The following is a 20,310-nucleotide window of genomic DNA, read 5'->3' on the forward strand; positions in this document are numbered from 1 at the left end:
TGAGTTTTAGCATTATATTATGAGTTAAGTCGACCGCACACCTTACGACTGGTCGGCGACTCGATTTCAGAATAAGATGTAGTAGAATTTGATGCTAATATTGAGACTTGGAATATCTTACTGTGTAATGTTCTAAAATCTAAATCATCGTACGAATACCTATGTTCAAATCTGTGACTATGCTATCATCCTCCTTAGAATAAAAGCGAATTCAATATCTAGTCGTAATGACGTCATAGCAGTCGTGCGGTTGACTACGATTTGAAACTAATCTGGCCTTTACTCAAAAATAAAAGCTTGCAATCTTTCAAAATGGTTATATTAGTATTCTTCCAATTAATTTTCACCTCAAATAAAATGATATGTTCCATTCACATTTTCAGAAAATAAGCAAAATGCGATTTGTTCCAAAATCGGATCGCGAACAGTCGTAAGGTGTGCGGTGGCCTTTATATGCACGTCGTCATGGATATTCATTAGGTGGGCTGATAATGTCACATCCCGCTTTCATTTTTCTTACGTTATTAGGCCTACATAAAATCATAATTGTTATTTTTTCATACATGTGTGAATGAAATGACCATGCCCAACCGGGCATGGTGGCGATGGCATGGTGGCTCAAAGGTAGAGCGTCCGCCGCATGAATGTGAGGTCGTGGGGTTGATCCCTGGCCGAGTCATACCAAAGACTTTAAGTATAAAAATGGAACCTTCCGCCTTCTTGCTAGGCGCTCAGCATTTAGATTGGAGAAGGGTAATAATATCATACTATGTTATGCAGGGCCCGCTTGTAGAGCAGTTTCCTAACTTCAGTGAAGTGGCTACCCTGGGTAAATAAAACGTTATTAGGATTATTATAATTTATTTTGTGTCTCCCTTGTAATGAAACAAGTTGCAGCATTGAATATCTAATGTAATTCAGTTTTTATTCCAATATTTGTGGTTCTTGAAGGAAAAAAAATGAATAAACCTAATTTCATATTATAATAAAATACAAATTAAAGGACAAGTGGGGATATGAAATCATCAGTTTTGCTCATTGAATATTCATGAAGACAGGCCAAGAACTGTTTCACCGGAATAATGCAATTTAATCTTTAAACTGCCATAATTTTGTTATTCTTTGTCCGATTTTAATGAAATTTTAAGCATTTTGTTTGAATTTTCGTAATCTGTTTAAATTATAATTTTCAGCCTGGAGTTCCCCTTTAACATATTGATTGTGATGACTGTGAACGTGCTCATCATCTCAACACTTCCATCATATTTTCCTGACACTGCTATCATCATTGCTGTCTTCGGTAGCATCGTCATTATCATCATCACCCTTACCATCAATATTGGTATAATCATCATCACCACTACCACCACCATCATCATCACCATTTCATTATCAACACTATCATCACCACTACCACCTCCATCATCACCACCATCACCACCATTATCATCACCATCATCACCATCATCATCACCACCATCATCATCATCATCACCACCATCATCATCATCATCACCATCATCATCACCACCATCATCATCATCACCACCATCATCATCATCACCACCACCATCATCATCACTACCATCATCAATATCACCACAAGCATCAGAATCAAAGTTGAAGTCCACCCCAGAAAAATGTTGATTTGAGTCAATAAAGAAAATTCAAACAAGCATAACACTCAAAATTTATAAAAATTGAATGAATAATAAGAATGAATTATACAATACTACAGATTTGACGATAAGGACCAACTGAACAATGGTAATACTACACGTTCAGAGAGGAATAAAAGTTTATTCACATGACAATGATAAAATTGAAATATTATATATCATAAGATAAACAAGACCAAGTGAGTGGGTGACGTCACCGGTCCCCTTATTTGCATACCGACCAGGATGAGCATATAACTGTTTTGTGACATAAAAAAATCATTAATTTTTTATTTATATCTGATTTAGATGAGATTTTCAGCATTATGCTTGTTTGATTTTTTTCTCTCTCTAATCAAGTCTAGTTTTTGTTTGGGTGGACTTGTCCTTTAAAGAAACAAAATTAAACCAACACCAATACTCTGAAAAAAATATTCATTTTTCTAGTCTTATCAATTTTCATGATTTAATCTGAGCGGAATAGGTTCAATCCCAAGCCATGGCGTGTTTTCCTTCAGCAAGAAATTTACCCACACTGTGCTGCACTCAACCCAGATGAGGTGAATGGGCACCTGGTAGCAAAAAATTCCTTGAATGCCCGAGCGCCCAATCAAGGTAGCTGTGCTAAAGCCGGGGTAATAACATCGTGTTAAACGGACCGCTGGGAGAAAAGTTTTCAGAACTGAAGTGGCAACCCTGGGTAAATATGACATAATTATTATCATTTTCATTATACATACATGTCTTACAAAGAATTATGATTGAACAATTACAACTATGGAAAGCCAGCAACGTCAACATCTAAATGTTTATTCATAATATTTTCTAAATACGATGTAGACTCCTACATTCATCGTTGTCTTGAAATGCAGTGTTCTTTTCTTTGTTTACAAAGGACATTGTGCAAATTTCCTGTAGAAAATGTTATGACATTGTGAGATTTCCATACAGTTAAGGTTGATCGCATCAATCGCAACTCTATGTAAGATGGGACCCAAGTACCTATACGTATACCATAACAGATAACTTGAGTCATAACTGTATGGTACATGTACCCGTTTCACATAGCAGCAGTTCTTTACAATCCCGGTTCAATTTTCCAGGACAAGTCGGTTTTACCTTTCAAGAAACACTAAGTTTATAAATGCTTCCACTCTCTATATAATAACATGTCATTCCAATATGAAATGCACATTAATATATTAATAAAAAAATCAATTCAGATAAGAATATTGGAAACTGGAATACATAATATTGGAATTATACCCTGTTTATAATTTTTAATACAAATGTACACTTTTTAAGTTTAAAATCATTTTTAATGATTCTTAATACAAACATATTTCATTGACACATACATACATGTATATAAAGAGGTAAAAACTAAATATTCGAATTCAAACTACCATACAAAAATAGAAATTTGCTTCAATGTTAGGCTGTGTTATTGTTTTATTCTGATATCACTGATAACACAATATATTGCCGAGTCTAAAATCCAATAGAGTACCGAAGTGTGACATCATCAATTTTCACTTTTTGCATTCCAGCTTTATTCTATACCATATTTTGGTAGAGCAAGATGAAAAAACCCATGCGACCCACATTTGGTGAGAATCGGTCCATGGGGCCCCAAGATATGACCTCATGAATACATAATTAGCCCCATTGAAGTCGATGTATTATTGGTCTGGTTCCTAACATTTAGAACCAGGCCAATAATACACTGACTTCAGTGGGGTTAATTATGTATTCATGTAGTCATATCGAAGGCCCCAATGACCGATTCCCACCCAATTTGGGTTGTGGGGATTTTTCATCATGCTCTACCAAAATATGGTATCAAAAACGCTCAAATGCTAAAATAGTTTTTTGTGACGTCATCTTTTCGGTACTCTATATGACCTGTACTTCAAGGAGAAGGGAAGGGGAAATGGAAGAAAGGCTTGCATCGGTACTTGTCCATGAAAGGCGGAGATTCAGGTACCAACTTACTACGTTCTGAGTTGGTTTGAAGTAAATACAGAGCAGCCTTTGTGGTCAATGAATACATGTAGTAATGAACTTTTCTAAAGGCTTGGGCCCACTGCACTTACAGATGCAGAGACGAAAAAGAATCTTGCCATCCATTGGAAAACGTAATGTATCCGTTGTGTACTTTTTGCATATGTGTTTCCTACGCTCTATATCCCTCGAGTATCCATCCACTGTGATTTCATTGTTCGCCCATTTTGTCCATTGTCTGGAGCAAATGAAAACAAATGGAGCCACCCCGAAATATGCTTGTCCGCTGAATCCGTTATGAATACGTTTTGTGTTCGTCAGCCAGTGGGACCAGGCTTTAACCGACAATGTTCTGGGTCCCGTAACACAAAGATTAGCGATGAATAGCAAATATGAGAGAACACTTCTGATTGGTTCCTGGTCAGTATTTTTAGCTAAATGCGTGTGTAATATTGATCTTGATTGGTCAGTTCATTTAGCGATTGATCGCTAATCTTTGTGTTACGGAGCCCTGGTCATATCGTGGTATTGCTATACATCAGTGTTATTGCAATATATCAACATAATCGTGATCGTAAAACAATAATGGAATATTCAATATTTTTTCAATAATATTGAAATTTCGCCCAGCACTATGGCAGAACCCCATTTCTTTTTCTTTTCACACCGGTAATAGTGTTCCCTGCATTGGGCTTATGGGAAATGGAAAGTTCATTGATTGACTTTATAACATGCATAGATTAGTGTATAGTGAAAGGAAATGGCAAGTTTAAGTAACACATCGTCTTCAAGAGCATAATTGAATAATACGTGATCTAAAAATTTCAGAGACATACCTAGCTTCATAAAAGTTTAAGATATTTACAACATCAAATTAAAATATTATTAATATCCATGAATGTTAGTGATAGTAAAGCACCAATCAATATGTTTGTGCTAGTTTAGAATAGTCACTAGTTCATTATAAAGAGAACTTGGAATCTATCAATCTAGTTCAATCCAGTTTATGCTTGTTCGGTATCGTTGAACGCAGAGATGCACTGTTTCATTCTGGGAAAGATGAGCTTGAAACTGGATCAAACTAGTTTAATCCAGCTTGTACTGGTTTGGTCTGGACTGATGCAGTGATACGCTGGTTCATTCTGGGATAGGTAGAGCTTGGAACTCAAACTAGTTTAATCCAGCTTGTACTGGTTTGGTCTGGATTGATGCAGTGATACGCTGGTTCATTCTGGGATAGGTAGAGCTTGGAACTCAAAATAGTTTAATCCAGCTTGTACTGGTTTGGTCTGGACTGATGCAGTGATACGCTGGTTTATTCTGGGATGGGTAGAGCAAGGAACGCAGGTTTCCGTCTCTTGTATTCATCTAACCGTGTAATGGCATAACTGAGGACAGAAATAGATCATATAAATAATAATGCATTATACATCAATTCCACCATCTTGCCTTCCATATCTTACCTTATTTAAAGATAAATTCAACTGAAAACCAGAAAAAAGATTGAACAAAATATGACAAAATCACGAATTTGTCTGTTTAAAATTAAAACTATGGTCCATACATGTACAACGTGATAATGGTGGAAAATTAGTAACAGCTCAGAAAAATGGAAGGCAGACATTGGAAATGATAACTTTTTTTCTTCTTCTTCTTGTGTTTTCTGCCAACGAAACATCATTCATTTGGGAGTGATGGCCTTTCTTTTTTCTTCCTTTTTTTGCTTCTCAAATTATTCTAAAGACCAAACATCCTTCATTTTGGAGTGATTACCTTTTTCGTTTTTTTCTCTTTTTTTGGGGGGGAGGTTCTCAAATTTTTAGGAAGAAGTGCACCCTCTTAAAAAAACCGGGATCCCTGGCTACCCATTGCAATATTTCTAAAGGAATTTCATGCTTACATTTTCAATCTGCTGATATTATTAAAACTTAGGTAACTTCAACACACAAATTCAAAAGACAAACTGACAGATTCATGACTTCATAGAATATACTTGAAGGAAACTGAAAGGACAGAGAATATGAAAAGAGAAATAATTCTGACTTACTCTAAGAAGTCGAAGTCTATAGTTGAGTGGCAAGCCTGTACAATGGACCATACACCCCAGAAAAAATTAGACACCTAAGAGAAGTTTCAAAGAAAAAAAAAAACATACTTTGCAATAAAAACTATTGGGTGAGTCATGATGCAGTGGTTCAGGCTCTCTCGCCTTTTAATCAGAGGGCCATGGGTTCAAATCCAAGTCATGGCATCATTTCTTTTTCAACGAAAAATTTATGAGCATTATGCTGCTGCCAACCCAAGTATAATGAATAGGTACCTAGCAGGAATATCAATTCCTTGGAATGCTATAAAGCACCTGAAAATTAGACTGTTACAACCAGTACTGGCTGCACAGAAACGTTAGTGTTTATAATGCACTAACAAAGGTCATGTTACAACCTAAAATGTTGAAGGGACTCCTAATGTCACAACAACACGTTACTCACTTCTTGGATCAACGTTTCACAATACAATCCAAAAGATGTGACTAGGCCTATTCGTACTTAGTCCAGATTGGACCTTGTTGTTTGGAAGTGCCCTTTCCCAAAGCTAACATAGAGGGCACATGTCTCCCAATCTCTAATCAGCGCCAATCCACTCATCTTCCCTCCCCAACAAGAAGATGAGTGGATTGGCGCTGATTAGAGATTGGGAGACATGTGCCCTCTATGTTAGCTTTGGGAAAGGGCACTTCCAAACAACAAGGTCCAATCTGGACTTGTTCGTACTCTGTTAGCGCTTACAACATTTCTGTATGGCCAGTGCAGGGTGATTATGACGATTAGAACCTTGGGCAATCTGCAGTTCAAAGTTGATATGAGTGTTTTACAAGTTGTCTCAGAATTCTAACATTCTCAAGCAAAGGCCTTTTTGCACTGCATTACGCTGCCCCGATCAGAAAAGGGGAGCATTTACTGAAACCGTTATTTCCACTGAGTATTGTTATAAGCTACTGCAAATCCACAAATCCGATTGGCTGAGAGAGCCCGGGGGGGGGGGAATTCCATTGACAAGTGGATTTCATGTGTGGTAAAAAAAATATGTAAAAAGGGTATTTATTTCGAGATACTGCATGGTACGTCTGTAACGTGGTAAGGGTTACAAAAACATCAAGATGCTGAAAAAAGGGTATATTTTTTGCACTACCATTACGTGTTTATGATGCAATTTAGCCCCGATCCGATTTACTTTTGATGTATCTCCTATACTCCTTGCATGTGAAATGCACAGGATGACTGAAATTGTAAAATTATGTAAAAAAATCTTGTTAAGGGTTACATTTTATACTCAATACTTAAGGGTGAGGTCCTGTAGCTAATTCTTGTTAAGGGCGGAATTTCGTACACAATGACTGTTAAGGGTAGGGTTCCTCACTAATATACTTAAAGGTATTGTTTAACTTTGTGAGCAGCCGATTTAAAAAATTCTCAAACCAAGATGAAACATGTGTACAAGTGCATGTATTTGAACTAATAAACCCTGAAAACAACCATTATTGAGAAAGAAAAGCTAAAACTACAAGGCAAACCCCGATTTTGTAAATAGGCGTCTAATAGACGCCTAAATAGTACACATAAGTGTATGGGATGAAATTAAGATGGTGTTTTCGGTCACTTTATATTTCAATTTTTGAAGCACTAAATAATTATTTTCGAACACAATTTTTTCTGGGCTTCATTTTTGTAACAGACACAGGTGACAAGTGTGACCTTCTAGCTCAGATTTTTTTAAAAGTCAAACCAATGTTAACCAATCACTTTAGGGGATGCGTACTCAGATCATTGAAATTACATATTAAGGGTACTTTTTGAAAACCCATGGACATGCATGATATCCACTGGTCAATGGAAGATGTCCGTCTCCTACGCTGAGTGCACAAAGACCAATTCGATCCACGAAAATCACTGATTAATCAAGTCATAATATGCTCCTTAGGTTCTCACCAATGCAAACTTGTTTACAATGGCATACATCCTCTCAACTTCATTATCAGTAACTGCTTTATTCTCTCCTTGCAAAGAATAATGAGCCTTCAGGTATTCACGAATCCATTTCAACTGAAATTCCCTTTCAGGATAGAGGTCATAGTTGACTTCCTCAATACCTAAGAGAGATAATGAGGGAGAAAGTTGAAATACAGTCAGCATACTAAAATAAACCATAAAATCGTGATATGGAACCTGAAACCTGAAACATCTCATGTGACCAATCATTTACTTTAGCAAACATAAATTTGCTAATGATTGGTACTACATATGGCTCGTTTTATTGACTGGTCATAAAATCTAATATGAGCATGGTTTATCAAATAGCAATGATTCCCATCACTGTTTTAGAAAAGATTCATGTATAATACACATCATTTTACTCTGGCATTAAAATATTTACACACATTTGTTACATTTGAAATAGTCTACACATTACAACTATTCCAAAGGTTGATGATGCATTATTTGTATGTTGATTGTGTTAAAGGGGAAGTTCACCCTGACAAAAAGTTTATTGTAAAAATAGCAGAAAAAATGATAAAAAATATTGCCGAAGGTTTGAGAAAAATTCATCAAATAATTAAAAAGTTATTAGAATTTCAATTATTTGATTTGTGACGTCATATGCGAGCAGCATTCCTACATACATGTAGCGAATGGTAAAAAATCAGTGAAATGTCATTTTCTCAGAAAATTGAAAATGGTTTTCACTGTACCTTTTGTATATCAATAGACAAATCATTTCACACCCGATCATGAATAGAAAACAAAATTAAGTCATCAGGAACCATACAAAATTTGAAATTCATGCATTTTATATTACATAACACATGAGGCAGCTGCTCGTTTATGACGTCACAAATCCAAAATTTTGAACTCTAATAACTTTCTTACTCTTTAACAGATTTTCTTCAAACCTTCACCAATATTTTTTACTAATTTTTCTGCTATTTTTACAACAAAGTTTTCTTTAGGGTGAACTTCCCCTTTAATGTTCCATGGAGAGTGCCTGTGAGGTCAACTTGAGGTAATGGTAAAAACTATGCATCTCATAGCAGTCAATATGAATATGATGAGAATCTCCTCCAACACAATTAAAGACCCTGACTGGGGTAAAAACAACCATGCATCAACAGAAAGGTAATGATTCGTAGAATAGAAATATACCAAAAATATTACATATATCTCCTTCCATTAGATAAAAAATTTGAATAGAAATCAAAGAAATCGCTCCTGAACTTGTTTCGATTGAGCAACCCCACGTCGCATGAAAATGATGACGTCATGTTGTGTATGAAGGGTCGTGATTCCATAGGTTCGTGTACAAAAAACTGGGTGATTTTACTTATTTCCAGATTATGAATTCAATTTTTTTTTTCATTTTCAGATGAAAATGGCAGTCACAATTATTCAGTGTTCAAATGGAGGGAAACTTACAACTATTCACTACTTTTTTGTGATTTTTTGTTTGGCTCTTATTGGGCCTAAATTGCTATGTCAGGAAAAGTTGTTACACATAATCTGAATGCAGATAGAATTGAAATCTGCGCCATATACAGTGTAAGCAGGAAATAAAATATGGCAAAAACTAGTCCAAAACTGTAGATTTCATTAATTCAAGCGTGCAGGAAAAAATATATGTGAATAATGTGATATCACTCTGTGATAGAAGTGAAGAAAATGAAATGCGTAATCTGGAAAGCAAAAAATTCACCCAGTTTTGCTGTGTACAAACCTATGGAATCATGACGCTTCTCACACAACGGTCTCGAGGCCGGTGAAAAGCACAATGAAGCCTATCTTCTAAGCCTGATAATTGGAGCTGTTCTTAAGCAAAATACTCCGCTGTTAAGCGGTGAAAATGCATAAAGCTTACATTGCTGTATTTAGCAGTCTATAAACTTTCGATAGGTATATGATTTGTCATTTTCATTTTTGGGTCCGGCCTGGGTCTTTAAGATCTATGAATCAGCTTTGTGAGTTTATGTTCATTTCTTTTTTGTGGAAAATAAAAGAGAGCTACAGAAATCCTCTATTGACACCAAATCTTATCAATATCAAAGATTTAGGCAGTTGACTGTGAAAAGTTGCCCACAGAAAAATTAAAAACTATTGTCTAGTGAAGGATAACAAATTAGGCAACTTTGGGTTTTAAAAATCTATGATGACGCTTTGAGGGTACAATAATAAAGTTAATTGAACTTTTTTTTCAAGAAAATGTATAATGACAGAGTAATGAGCAAATGAAGATCAGAAAAATTAAAATTTAATAATGGAAAATGCCCATCTGTTTCTGATGTGGTCCCACATGTTGTTTCCTGTCAGCTTACACCAAGAAAAGTCTGTGGTAATAAAATGAATATTATTTCAAGCAAGCCTGAATACACTTTGCTGTTCTTAATAAGCATTCTGGCATATGATAAACACTTTTTACTATCAAAATTTAGCTACAACTAAATTCAGAAATAGGTTGAGCAATCAAAGGCTTTACACTCACCTGGAAATTCACAGAAATGGTTTGCTATGTCATAGGGGAGGTAGTTGAACATCGCATACTCGTAGTCTATAAAACTAACTTTACCTGCAAATTGGAAACCAAATGTAATACAAGAGATTTGATCAGCAACGCTAACCAACGTAGAGGACGTCAACACTTTGCAGTGTTGCTATCAGGAAGGTCCACCAGACTTTGTGACAATCGTTCTCTCAGAGCACATTTTTTGGTAGATTGTAAAGTTGATTAATATTTTGGTTAACTTTCAACATTTTTATGGATAACAAGGATCAAAAAGAGAAGCAGGGTTGGCATTTTTTTTTTTGATTAAAAAATTAATGAAAAACAAGATTTATTTTATTCAAATCATATTTTTAAATCTCAATCTTTTTTTTTTTTAGTTTTCTATTTTCTTACAAAGTGAAAAAAACCCATAAAAACCACACTGTCATAATTACCAAAAATCACAAAAATTCACTACTAAACTTATTCTCAACTATTCAATTTATAATTAAATCTAGTAAAAATAGAATTTATTCAAAATATCTACGTCGTGAAGATGCTGTTTTCTGCTGTGTCTGCCTCCTCTGGAGTAAAAAGGGTAATCATATAGTGCCTACGAACTGGTTCAGTCCAAGTTTAGGAACCGTTTTGGTACAGCTGGTAATAATAATATATCTATTTATATAGCGCAGTTACTATGTGCATATACTCAACTACGCTTTGATACTTGGTATCATATTATTACCCCGGCTGTAGCTGAGCCGCCATATTAATAGGCACTTAAGCGTTCAAGGAATAAATCCTACCGGGTACCCATTCACCTCACCTGGGTCGGGTGCTGCACAACGTGGATAAATTTCTTGGCGTTCAGAGAAATTACGCCATGGCTGGGATTCGGACCCACGACCCTCTGTTTCAAAGTCCGGAGACTAATCCACTGGGCCACAACGCTCCTATCCAAAACTCTTAATATGAAATGATGATCAGTTAGTATGTAAGAATTCCATGATGCATAGTCTCACATTCAAACACAATCATACAGATAATTTTCAAAGGGCCTTGATTCAAATCCATCCTGGCTAAAATCTCTGTGGGAATTCAGGCCTGTACATTTAAGTTCATGCAGGTTCAGGGTTTCCTTTCTTATCATTTCTTTTGGTCATATTTTATTGTTCTGAAGTGCAATTGCTATGGATGAACAAATTGTTTATGTTGAAGAGCAACATACAAGAGACATAACTGAGTGTGTGCAGTTTTTGTATTTTTTTTCCCAATCAAACAACAATTTATTTCTATTCACATGTTCTAAAGTGTGATACATGATACTGGGGTGCCTCGTCTTGACAATACAGACATTTTTAGTATGGTGTACTTAATTTTCTCTGTATTAAATATAATGTTTCCTACATGAAGTAATATTAAAGTCATTGGGTGAAAAGACTACTGGGGTGCCTAGTCTTGGCAATACAGACATTTTCAGTATGGTGTACTTACTTTTCTCTGTATTAAGTATAATGTTTCCTAGGAGTAAGTCATTGTGTGAAAAGACTACCGGGAGGCCTAGATTTGACACGAGAGACATCAACATGTTGGCTTCCGTAATAAGCTCCGATCGTGGCATAATCCGCCTTTCAAATCTGAAAAAAAGTATGGAAATAAAGAATATTAAGCTAACTCACATCTTCACCATAAAAGAGATCAATTACTAAATATTTAAAGTACAAGCACAATCCTTTCCGCAAAATGTGTCGCAGTTCAGGGCAGTTTCTTGTCCAGAACAGATAAAACTGCATTATGGTCTCTTCAATTAAGTTTCAGTGTGCCAAAATATTATTAATTGTCGGCTTATGCAGCCCACAATCATTTTTTTAAAGTATTATAACGATAAAACCTGGGCCCCGTTTCTTAAAGACTTGTATTAATAACAAATGTGCAATTTCTTTAACAAATGTACAATCAGCCAATCAGATTGAAGGATTTCAGTAGCTTTTGACTGTTATTGCACATATGTTATTATAACAAGTTTGGTGAAACAGGCCCCAGGCCAGTGAAACCCCTAATTACATTTCCAAGTGGTCTTTATACACAGATTACACAGTACAGTTTGATATCTTAAGGCCTGTCACATCGTTCCGTGCAAGCCTTGCGTGTGACTTGCGTATATAAAAACTATGTTTGCTACCAGCAGGTTGCCCGCATTGACAGTATATCGCATGTTTCTAACATGCAGTAGCCTGCAGAAGATTTGAGCATGATTAAAACTTAATTAGAACATGCAGGTGAGTTGTGGGCAATCACACGCAACTCACCGGCAAGGCTTGCACGAACCAATGTGACAAGGCCTTTAGACCAATAATAGTGAAAAGAATAAATGGTCACCACTATACTCACATTTCTTGTTTCTTGGGGTCCTCAAAGCGGTCAGGGGTGAGGGAGATAAAATGATTGAGTTTATTAAATAGCTCTGAAGAGGGCGCTTTTCCTCTGTTGGCCTCTATTAGATGCATCCGAGCCATCTCATGAGCAACCAACCTAGATAGGATGAAGAAACGAATCAGAAAGAGAAGAGAACAATTAGGAGATGGGAAGAGATGAGACAAAATGAGATGAGGAGAAGAGAAGAGAAGGAAAGAGAGGAGAGGAGAGAAGAATAGAAAAGAGAGGACAGGAGAGCAGAGAAGAATAGAAAAGAGAAGAAAAGAGAGATGAGAGAAGAAAAGAGGAGAGAAGAGGAGAGGAGAGGAGCACAGAGAAGAGAGGAGAAAAAAGAAGGGGATAAAATAGAGGAGAAGAGAGGAAATGAAACAAAAGAAGAGAAGAGAAGAGGAAAGAAGAGAAGAGAAGAGGAGAAAGAGGGGAGAGAAGAGAAGAGGAGATGAAAGATAGAAGAAAAAAAAGAGAAGAGAATGGAAAGGAAGGTATGACAAGAGAAGAGACAAGATGAGACAAGAGAAGAGAAGAGAAGAAAGAATACACAAAAAGAAAACAAAAATTGGTAAGACATACAATGTACATACGGTATGTACTGATAATCTAGATAAAATTTTGTGTCACTTTCTTTGTCATTGGGAAGTAAGTGCATGGCAGGCAGGTGTGTAGAGAATCAAATACTGGGAGGATATTTTGAGTGGTGGAAAGGTTTCGACCGGTGTTGATCATCATAACGACAACTGGCGCTGATTTACTAGGGCTCCAGTGAAAACTGAGCTGGTTGGACTTGTCCCTTTAATAATTTGTCGGTGAACATAGCAGCAAGGCACCAGGCCCCATCAGGATGTAGGTATGAATTACAATGAATGATGCAAAGTTACAAGCAAATGTTTGTAACTTTTGCACAGTGCAATTATTAGACGTTAGGGTATCTATAGCTTTGTTCTATTTATAGCTTGTTCCTATAGTAGAGAACTGTTGGACAGTATGTGCACACTCTACAAATCTACACTATATCATTATTATTATTATAATAATTATTATCATAATCATTATTAACTCTAATCTCTAATTATGACACTTACTTGTATATCCTCTCCTCCCGGACAGTCTTTTCATCCAGAATCACGCCAGGCACAAAGTCATAGCATATACCGTTCTCAAACGAAGCATGGAGCTTTGGTCCGCACCCTGCTTTGTGGAGGATCTGAAACGTTTCCTTCTCCCTCTTCCGATCAACCAGGAGCTCGGTTTTCTTGCCATAGATCCTCATGAGCAGGATCTCTTCCTTGTTGGGTGGGACGTAGCAGCCGACCAGTTTGTTGGAAATGCCTCCAGAAAATACCTAGAGAGAGAAAGAGGGCAAAATTATATGCAGGGGCCCGTAGCAATTTCGCCCCTGAAACTCAAGAGGAGCCCTAGAAAGTCCCCATTCATTGCAAGGTTAGAGCACATCCAACGTTGCAGATTTTTAGAGAAAAAGTTCTGAAAAGAAGCCCTCCCCACAGAAAATATGAAAAAAATAATAAAGAAGAAATTTGCTTCATTCACCAATATCCCTGCCTACAACAGCTTTATGCTGTTACCATGGAAATGAAGCAAGGAAACATTACACGGGGGCTCGAGCCGATTCATCATCAAAGGACATGCCCTCAAGAGTCCCTGAAATTTCAGTAAGGCCCAATGCAAACTGTAATACAATGTCAAAAAATGTGGCTGGTGAGCGCAGGCTGCCATGCAGTACCCGACACATTTGAATGTCTTTACTCTAAAGACCAATGTGTGTGCCAAGCGGTGACAAGACATTTGCTCCTGCAACAATTGCTCCTGGCCTAATTTTGTCTAAGATGTATTGTTAAGGTAAGGGTTGCAATATGCTTTTTTGTTTAGTTTAGGGTAGGGTACAGTGTTAAACCCAAGGTTGACGTTGGCCATTCGATGAGTGTGTGGAATTTAGAGCAGAGCAATTGTCGCTGGAGCAAATGTCATGGGACCGTGCCAAGCAGGGGAGGGTACAATATGTACATTGTCCTCTGAATAAGATTTTGGCTGCTCGAATATATATCTAGTATGTCCATGGTGCCATTTCTCAATGAGCATTGGGCAAAAACTGAGGAAGATATTCAATCTGCACAATTTGCCTTGGACCAACCGACCCTCGACTGTATACGAATCCATGTACAACCTTCAACTTCCCTTTGGCTTCAATTATACCAAACAGGGAAACAAACTGCGTCCAATATTCCATAAGATCCCATTAGATAACTATGAAAGCAAAATTAGTATGTAGCAGCCTGTTACGAAAACAGTTGCAATCAATTGGCTCATTTCTTACAATTACAAATACGGTTTTAATCAATAGTGGAATGAAATGGATGTAACTAAAAATTTATTTAAATAACACAGTGCACAAAAAAACTGCACACGTATGCACACAGCTGCAGCTCCCCAAACGGAACAAGGAACAATGTCCATACAGTGTACATGTATGTACACATTGAAAAGGTCATCACTAATCAAAAGAATTGACCTTTCAGTCCATATCTGTTGTTATTTTATTGACTAAAGCAGTGATACCACTGACAAAAAAAGAGCTCAACACTCACAACTATTACTATATGATGCAGGACAGTGTAAATAATTGTAGGATACTATACAAACAGCATATTGTAGATTTAAGCCAAAAAGAAAATTGAAGGAAAATGGGGGATGAGAGATATGGGGCAATTTCTAAAAGGACAGTGGTCAGGGTCCTTTGGCCAAGACTTAAAGGACAAGTCCACCCCAACAAAATGTTGATTTGAATAAAAAGAGTAAAATCCAACAAGCATAACACTGAAAATTTCATCAAAATCAGGTGTAAAATAAGAAAGTTATGACATTTTAAAGTTTCGCTTAATTTCACAAAACAGTTATATGCACATCCTGGCTGGTATGCAAATGGGGAGACTATGATGTCATCCACTCACTAGTTCTTTTGTATTTTGTTACATGAAATATGAAATATTCTCATTTTCTCCTTATTGTCAAGTGATACAACGATTAATTCCTCATTGACATGTGGAATTAGCATTGTTTAATACTATATGGTTCAGTCAAGTTGGTCACAGAGAGCTGTAGCCAAAAGGTTACTAGAACCAAAAACTGACCACCTGTTAATGCCCTACTTTTAAAAGAGGAAAAAAAAGGAGTGCCACTTCCTATAAACAACAAAATGGGTCTGTTAATGCCATCGATCCTAATGTTATCAAAACTAGGTGATATCAGGATGAGTGCCTTAACCCAAAAAGGACTGGGCTATTTGAGATGTATTGAGGACTTTAATATACTTTGTATACAAAGTTAAGAATGAGCTATTCCCGACATGACATTGTCTCGTAAAAAGTCACGTGGCGTCGCGATGCTATACCCGTATGTCGCGAATTTGATCTCACAAGTTGCGCGAGACTTTAAAGAAAAAAGTCATAACTTTTTGCAGTGCTATCTATTTGCGTTTCGGAAATATCCCGCGAAGCGTCGAGGTGGGTGCCATCATGGCCCCCCAGTCCTTTTAGGGTTGACCCCATTGATTCAGCTTTCCTCAGAGAACTCTCAAGTCTCTAAGTTGAACCGTGGTACAAACCATGGTTTAAGCAGATTTCTTGTACATGTATATCGCACTTCCTTTTTCATGCCCTTTGCCAAACGCATGCATTAAATTGGATTTTGAATCCATGCATTTGTACCATGGTACAATTGAAACCCCTTTCAAGAACACGGGCCATTCTGTTTATAAATCAATTCCTGAAGATGGTCTTGAATACAGAGTGAAAATATGAAAATCAATCATCAGCATCAGCATCAGCAATATATGGAAGAGAAGGTAGTCCTGTAAGTCTTCCGGTCGCTTCTTCTTAGGGAAATACATGACTCTTGTCTGAATTTCTTCCTCACTTTCTCTATTTAAAATAACTCACCTTAACCTTGATGTCTTTGTCATTCCATTCCGGGCGTACCGTCCTCGCAATAGTTATAACGCTCTCTTCGGCATTCTTCTCATCCACGAACATATCAAGATGCGGCAAGTTGGAATCCCCACTCATGTTTATTGTAATTTCTGCAGGTCAAATGAAATCAAATTAAATCTGAATATGTGAGAGTCTTAATCTAAAATGACTGGAGGTGAAGTCTTCGCGTCACTGACATTGTTTCCAGAGCAAGCAAAAATGCTCAGCCTTTCTAGAAATAACCCGATATTGAACGATTCTATTTTGTATACTATGACTCATACTTGAGTATAGTGAGGAATTGTATTACCAACCAGCCTTGTATTACCGAACGCCACATATACGCTTCAGAAAGTAACTCCAATACTCAATCTTAAAACTTTGCAACATACATCCAAAGGGAATTTGAAAAGAAAGATGATGAAACAAGGCAAAAAACGATGTCGTGGCTCGCCCACTTGTGAAAATGACCAGAAATATCGCGAATTGCAAGGACAAGCAATAGAATTGTATCAAAAGTTCATTGTGAAATAACTGAGATGGAGTAACATTTGCTGTAAGAGTCTTGCATGTAAACTTTAATGTTGACCTCAAAATGACGTATGACCTTACCATGTGACCTCCGAACACAACGCAGGTCTCCTAAATACAGCAACAACACAAGTTTGATTTAAAATTGACATCCCGTTCTTTATCTTAATTGTTTTTGCTTAGGAAATATGAATAATCATGGTGACACTAAATCAGCTCATATTCTTCTACTATAGGCCTACCATTAAAGAATTGACGCAGAAAATTAAATTTTGTGACAGATTTTGTCATAACATCCCAATAAAAGTTACTATAGGCCTTTATCATGCACATTTTCCTTTTTTTTTCTATAACAAGTGCGTAGCAAGGAGTCGGTGGGGTGATCCCCCCCCCCCCAAAAAAAAGGTCTTTAACACAAAAATGGAGGTCATTTCTTGGCAATTTTTTTTAGGGGGGCCGGGGGGTGAGGGGTTGGTTAAAAAAATTAAAGGGGGGTTGAACCACCTGTAACCCCCCCCCCTTCCTGCCTGGGTACGATACTGCCATGCGGTGAATTAAACAACAAATGGCGATTGGAGCTTATCGAAGCGGCAGATAAAATAATCGCCCGGCATTCACCGCATGACAGAAAGCTTCTTTTTTTAATTAGAATTATTTATTCTTGAAATTATCTTGATATTTCTTTTTAAAGCAGGCTAAATTATTTTAAGTATTTCTTTTTGTTTTAAAATCATATTGATTCCTTCCTCATTGAAAAAGATGAATAACATGACATCATTTACATTATATTGAATTAATAATAAAACAATCGTAAATTGATCATTCTAAATGAAAAATTAGAATCCATCTGTAAATATTTCTCTGATAATTCATAATCACAAAGGGAATAATAATAGACTAAAATTTGCTAGATCTTCATGTTCTAGAAATCTCTGAATGGATATAATTATAAAACACAAGCATACGAAATACTTATAATCTGTTGATAAAAATGATTTTTTCATTTTTAGTATCATTAAATCAAAATAATTTGAGGAAGTTATATAAAAAAAACACTAAGAGAACACACTCTCAGACATGCTTTACCTCCCCCCCCCCCTCTTCCCATAAACAAAGCATAAGAAGAATGAAAAGAAGGAGAAAGAGAGAATATAACACATGACAAAATAAAAAAAAACATAGCATAAAAAACACAAAATGTAACAAAATAAAAATATGTATGAAATAAATATTTTTTTTCATAAAATTTAGATCTATTTTTTTTCCAAATTAAAATGAAAAAAGGGTATCGAATTATATGCCTAATTCACGATTTAATTGAATCGAGATCGAGGTGACTTGCCAAAATTTTCATCTCTTCTTGCTATGCATATTCATTAAAACCTGTGTTGAAAAGGCTGGCAATGATGACATCATATAAATTATATTCATATGCACAGAATCTTCTTTCAAGTTACCTCATACATGGCAATCTCGCGATTGGAACAAAAGTCTGAAAATCGATACTCTTTTGAAGGATTCCATGGAATTCTCTTCATTTCAAAGATAACCTGGTTTAGGGACAGTTTGTTTAGGTAAGATCAATCCTTATCATTAGAATCAGATTTTTAGTTGATTATGACCATCAGTTTTTATATCATATAATGCCAAACATCGCGAATTTTCGTACTCTGGTGATAATGAGTGTATTGAGTGGTTGCATTCAGGACCTCGACACTGTCTGAAGTGAAGTCTTTTTACTTGCTCTATAAAAGTTTAGTTTTGTGATCAACTGCACCAAATCAAATGTCATGTGTTTTTGTGATTGCGGCATCAGCCAAGTACGACTATACTCTGTAAAGAGGACTGTACTCAACGGAAGAAGAAGAAGCGAAGACGTGTATTGTCGAGATCCCCGGGGCAATTGCAAGAGCCTCTTGAGTCTTGAAGAAGCACGCGCACCCCTACTTTCTACATGTGGCTAGCCCGAGTCTGACCGACCGTGGCGGCCCAGCTCAGGTCTAGTGTTCCGTTGGTGGTCACGTCAGTGAAAAATATGCCACACCTACAAACAAATTTTATGAAAATACAGCTTAATCTAAAACTCCTTACGTAATTATTTAAAATAAAGTCCTCACGAACCTAAGTTTATTTCACTGGAAATTCAAAAACTTGGTCTGACAGCTTTGGTTGGCCTCATTTGATGAAAAATAGAAATAAATTAGCAGAACATCCCCGTCTCTTCAGCTACAATACTGTCGCAGAGTGGTCAACAGATGGCGCCCCTGCACCAGCACACTTTTTGTCAATATTATTTTGCAAAAAGAAGCTGCTGAAAACTGCTTATCTAATAAAAGAGAGCCAATGGAGTAAATTAGAAAGTCAAAAAGGGGCCTAAGCTTTCGATCCTAGCAGAATCTTCGTCGGAGGCAAAATTACCATTTTGCCTCCGACGAAGATCTGCTAAGATCGAAAGCTTAGGCCCCTTTTTGACTTTCTAATATTATTTTGCGAATAGGCCTGTTACTTTCATTTAAAAAAAAAATGGCGAAATAACAAAGAAAAACAAAAGGTCGGAAAACAAGGAAATACAAAAGGAATTCAGTTTCAAACCAGGATTTTTTTCATTATTAATTGGTAACAATGGTATGAATAATAGTTTTCACCGAAATGAGCACTAGCTCTTTCAGCTTTTTATAGTGAATTAGAGCAAAAAGTATGATTTACGCATAAATTAGCATATTTAATGCATATTTTTAAAAATCTGATGATTTCGGAAAAATTTACCATTCAGCCTTGCATTAATAAGTGCATGGCCTTTGTACGAGACATATTGCTGGCCAGATCAGATCTCCATATATTTTTTCACAACATTAATGTTTTCTGCACAAAGCTGCCTAATAATTATTAAAAACGTTTTTCTATTAATTTTTTTCGGTTTACATCTTAATTTTTGCATTTTTTCTCTGAGTTTGATACAGCGCGGCTATATGCAGCGTGGGCAGGGGGCAGTTTCCCCATCCCCAGAAATGTTGAAAATTGCCGTGTATCTTTTCATGAAAGTATAGGCATATTCACAAATTTAACAACCCAGAAAAAAAAACCAGTAAGACCAGTAAGAATTTTTACTGGTTTCCAGTAGAATTTTACTGGTTTCCAGTATATGTTTACTGGACCAGTTGATTTTTAACTGG

General features: G+C 36.5%; 1 protein-coding gene across 2 annotated transcripts; it reads right to left on the reverse strand.

Moving 5' to 3' along the window:
• Positions 1-1,690: 1,690 nt before the first annotated feature.
• On the reverse strand, positions 1,691-19,390 carry LOC129268433 (ethanolamine kinase 1-like). Of its 2 annotated transcripts, XM_064104483.1 has the most exons (9): positions 19,259-19,390; positions 16,577-16,716; positions 13,706-13,965; positions 12,582-12,722; positions 11,685-11,827; positions 10,191-10,274; positions 7,649-7,809; positions 5,710-5,783; positions 1,691-5,050 (listed from the first exon to the last, which is right to left on the reverse strand). In XM_064104483.1, exons 2-9 carry the CDS (start codon positions 16,700-16,702, stop codon positions 4,978-4,980), a joined length of 1,062 nt encoding a protein of 353 aa, XP_063960553.1. In that variant the 5' UTR covers positions 16,703-16,716; positions 19,259-19,390; the 3' UTR covers positions 1,691-4,977. The 2 variants fall into 2 exon arrangements, 1 of the variants encoding a protein (XP_063960553.1); XR_010294622.1 differs by lacking the exon at positions 1,691-5,050 and having other exon boundaries at positions 5,710-6,198; positions 6,424-7,809.
• Between the last annotated feature and the right edge of the window lie 920 nt (positions 19,391-20,310).

Source organism: Lytechinus pictus, chromosome 9 (genome assembly GCF_037042905.1).
Source record: "Lytechinus pictus isolate F3 Inbred chromosome 9, Lp3.0, whole genome shotgun sequence".
Taxonomy (NCBI): Eukaryota; Metazoa; Echinodermata; class Echinoidea; order Temnopleuroida; family Toxopneustidae; genus Lytechinus; species Lytechinus pictus.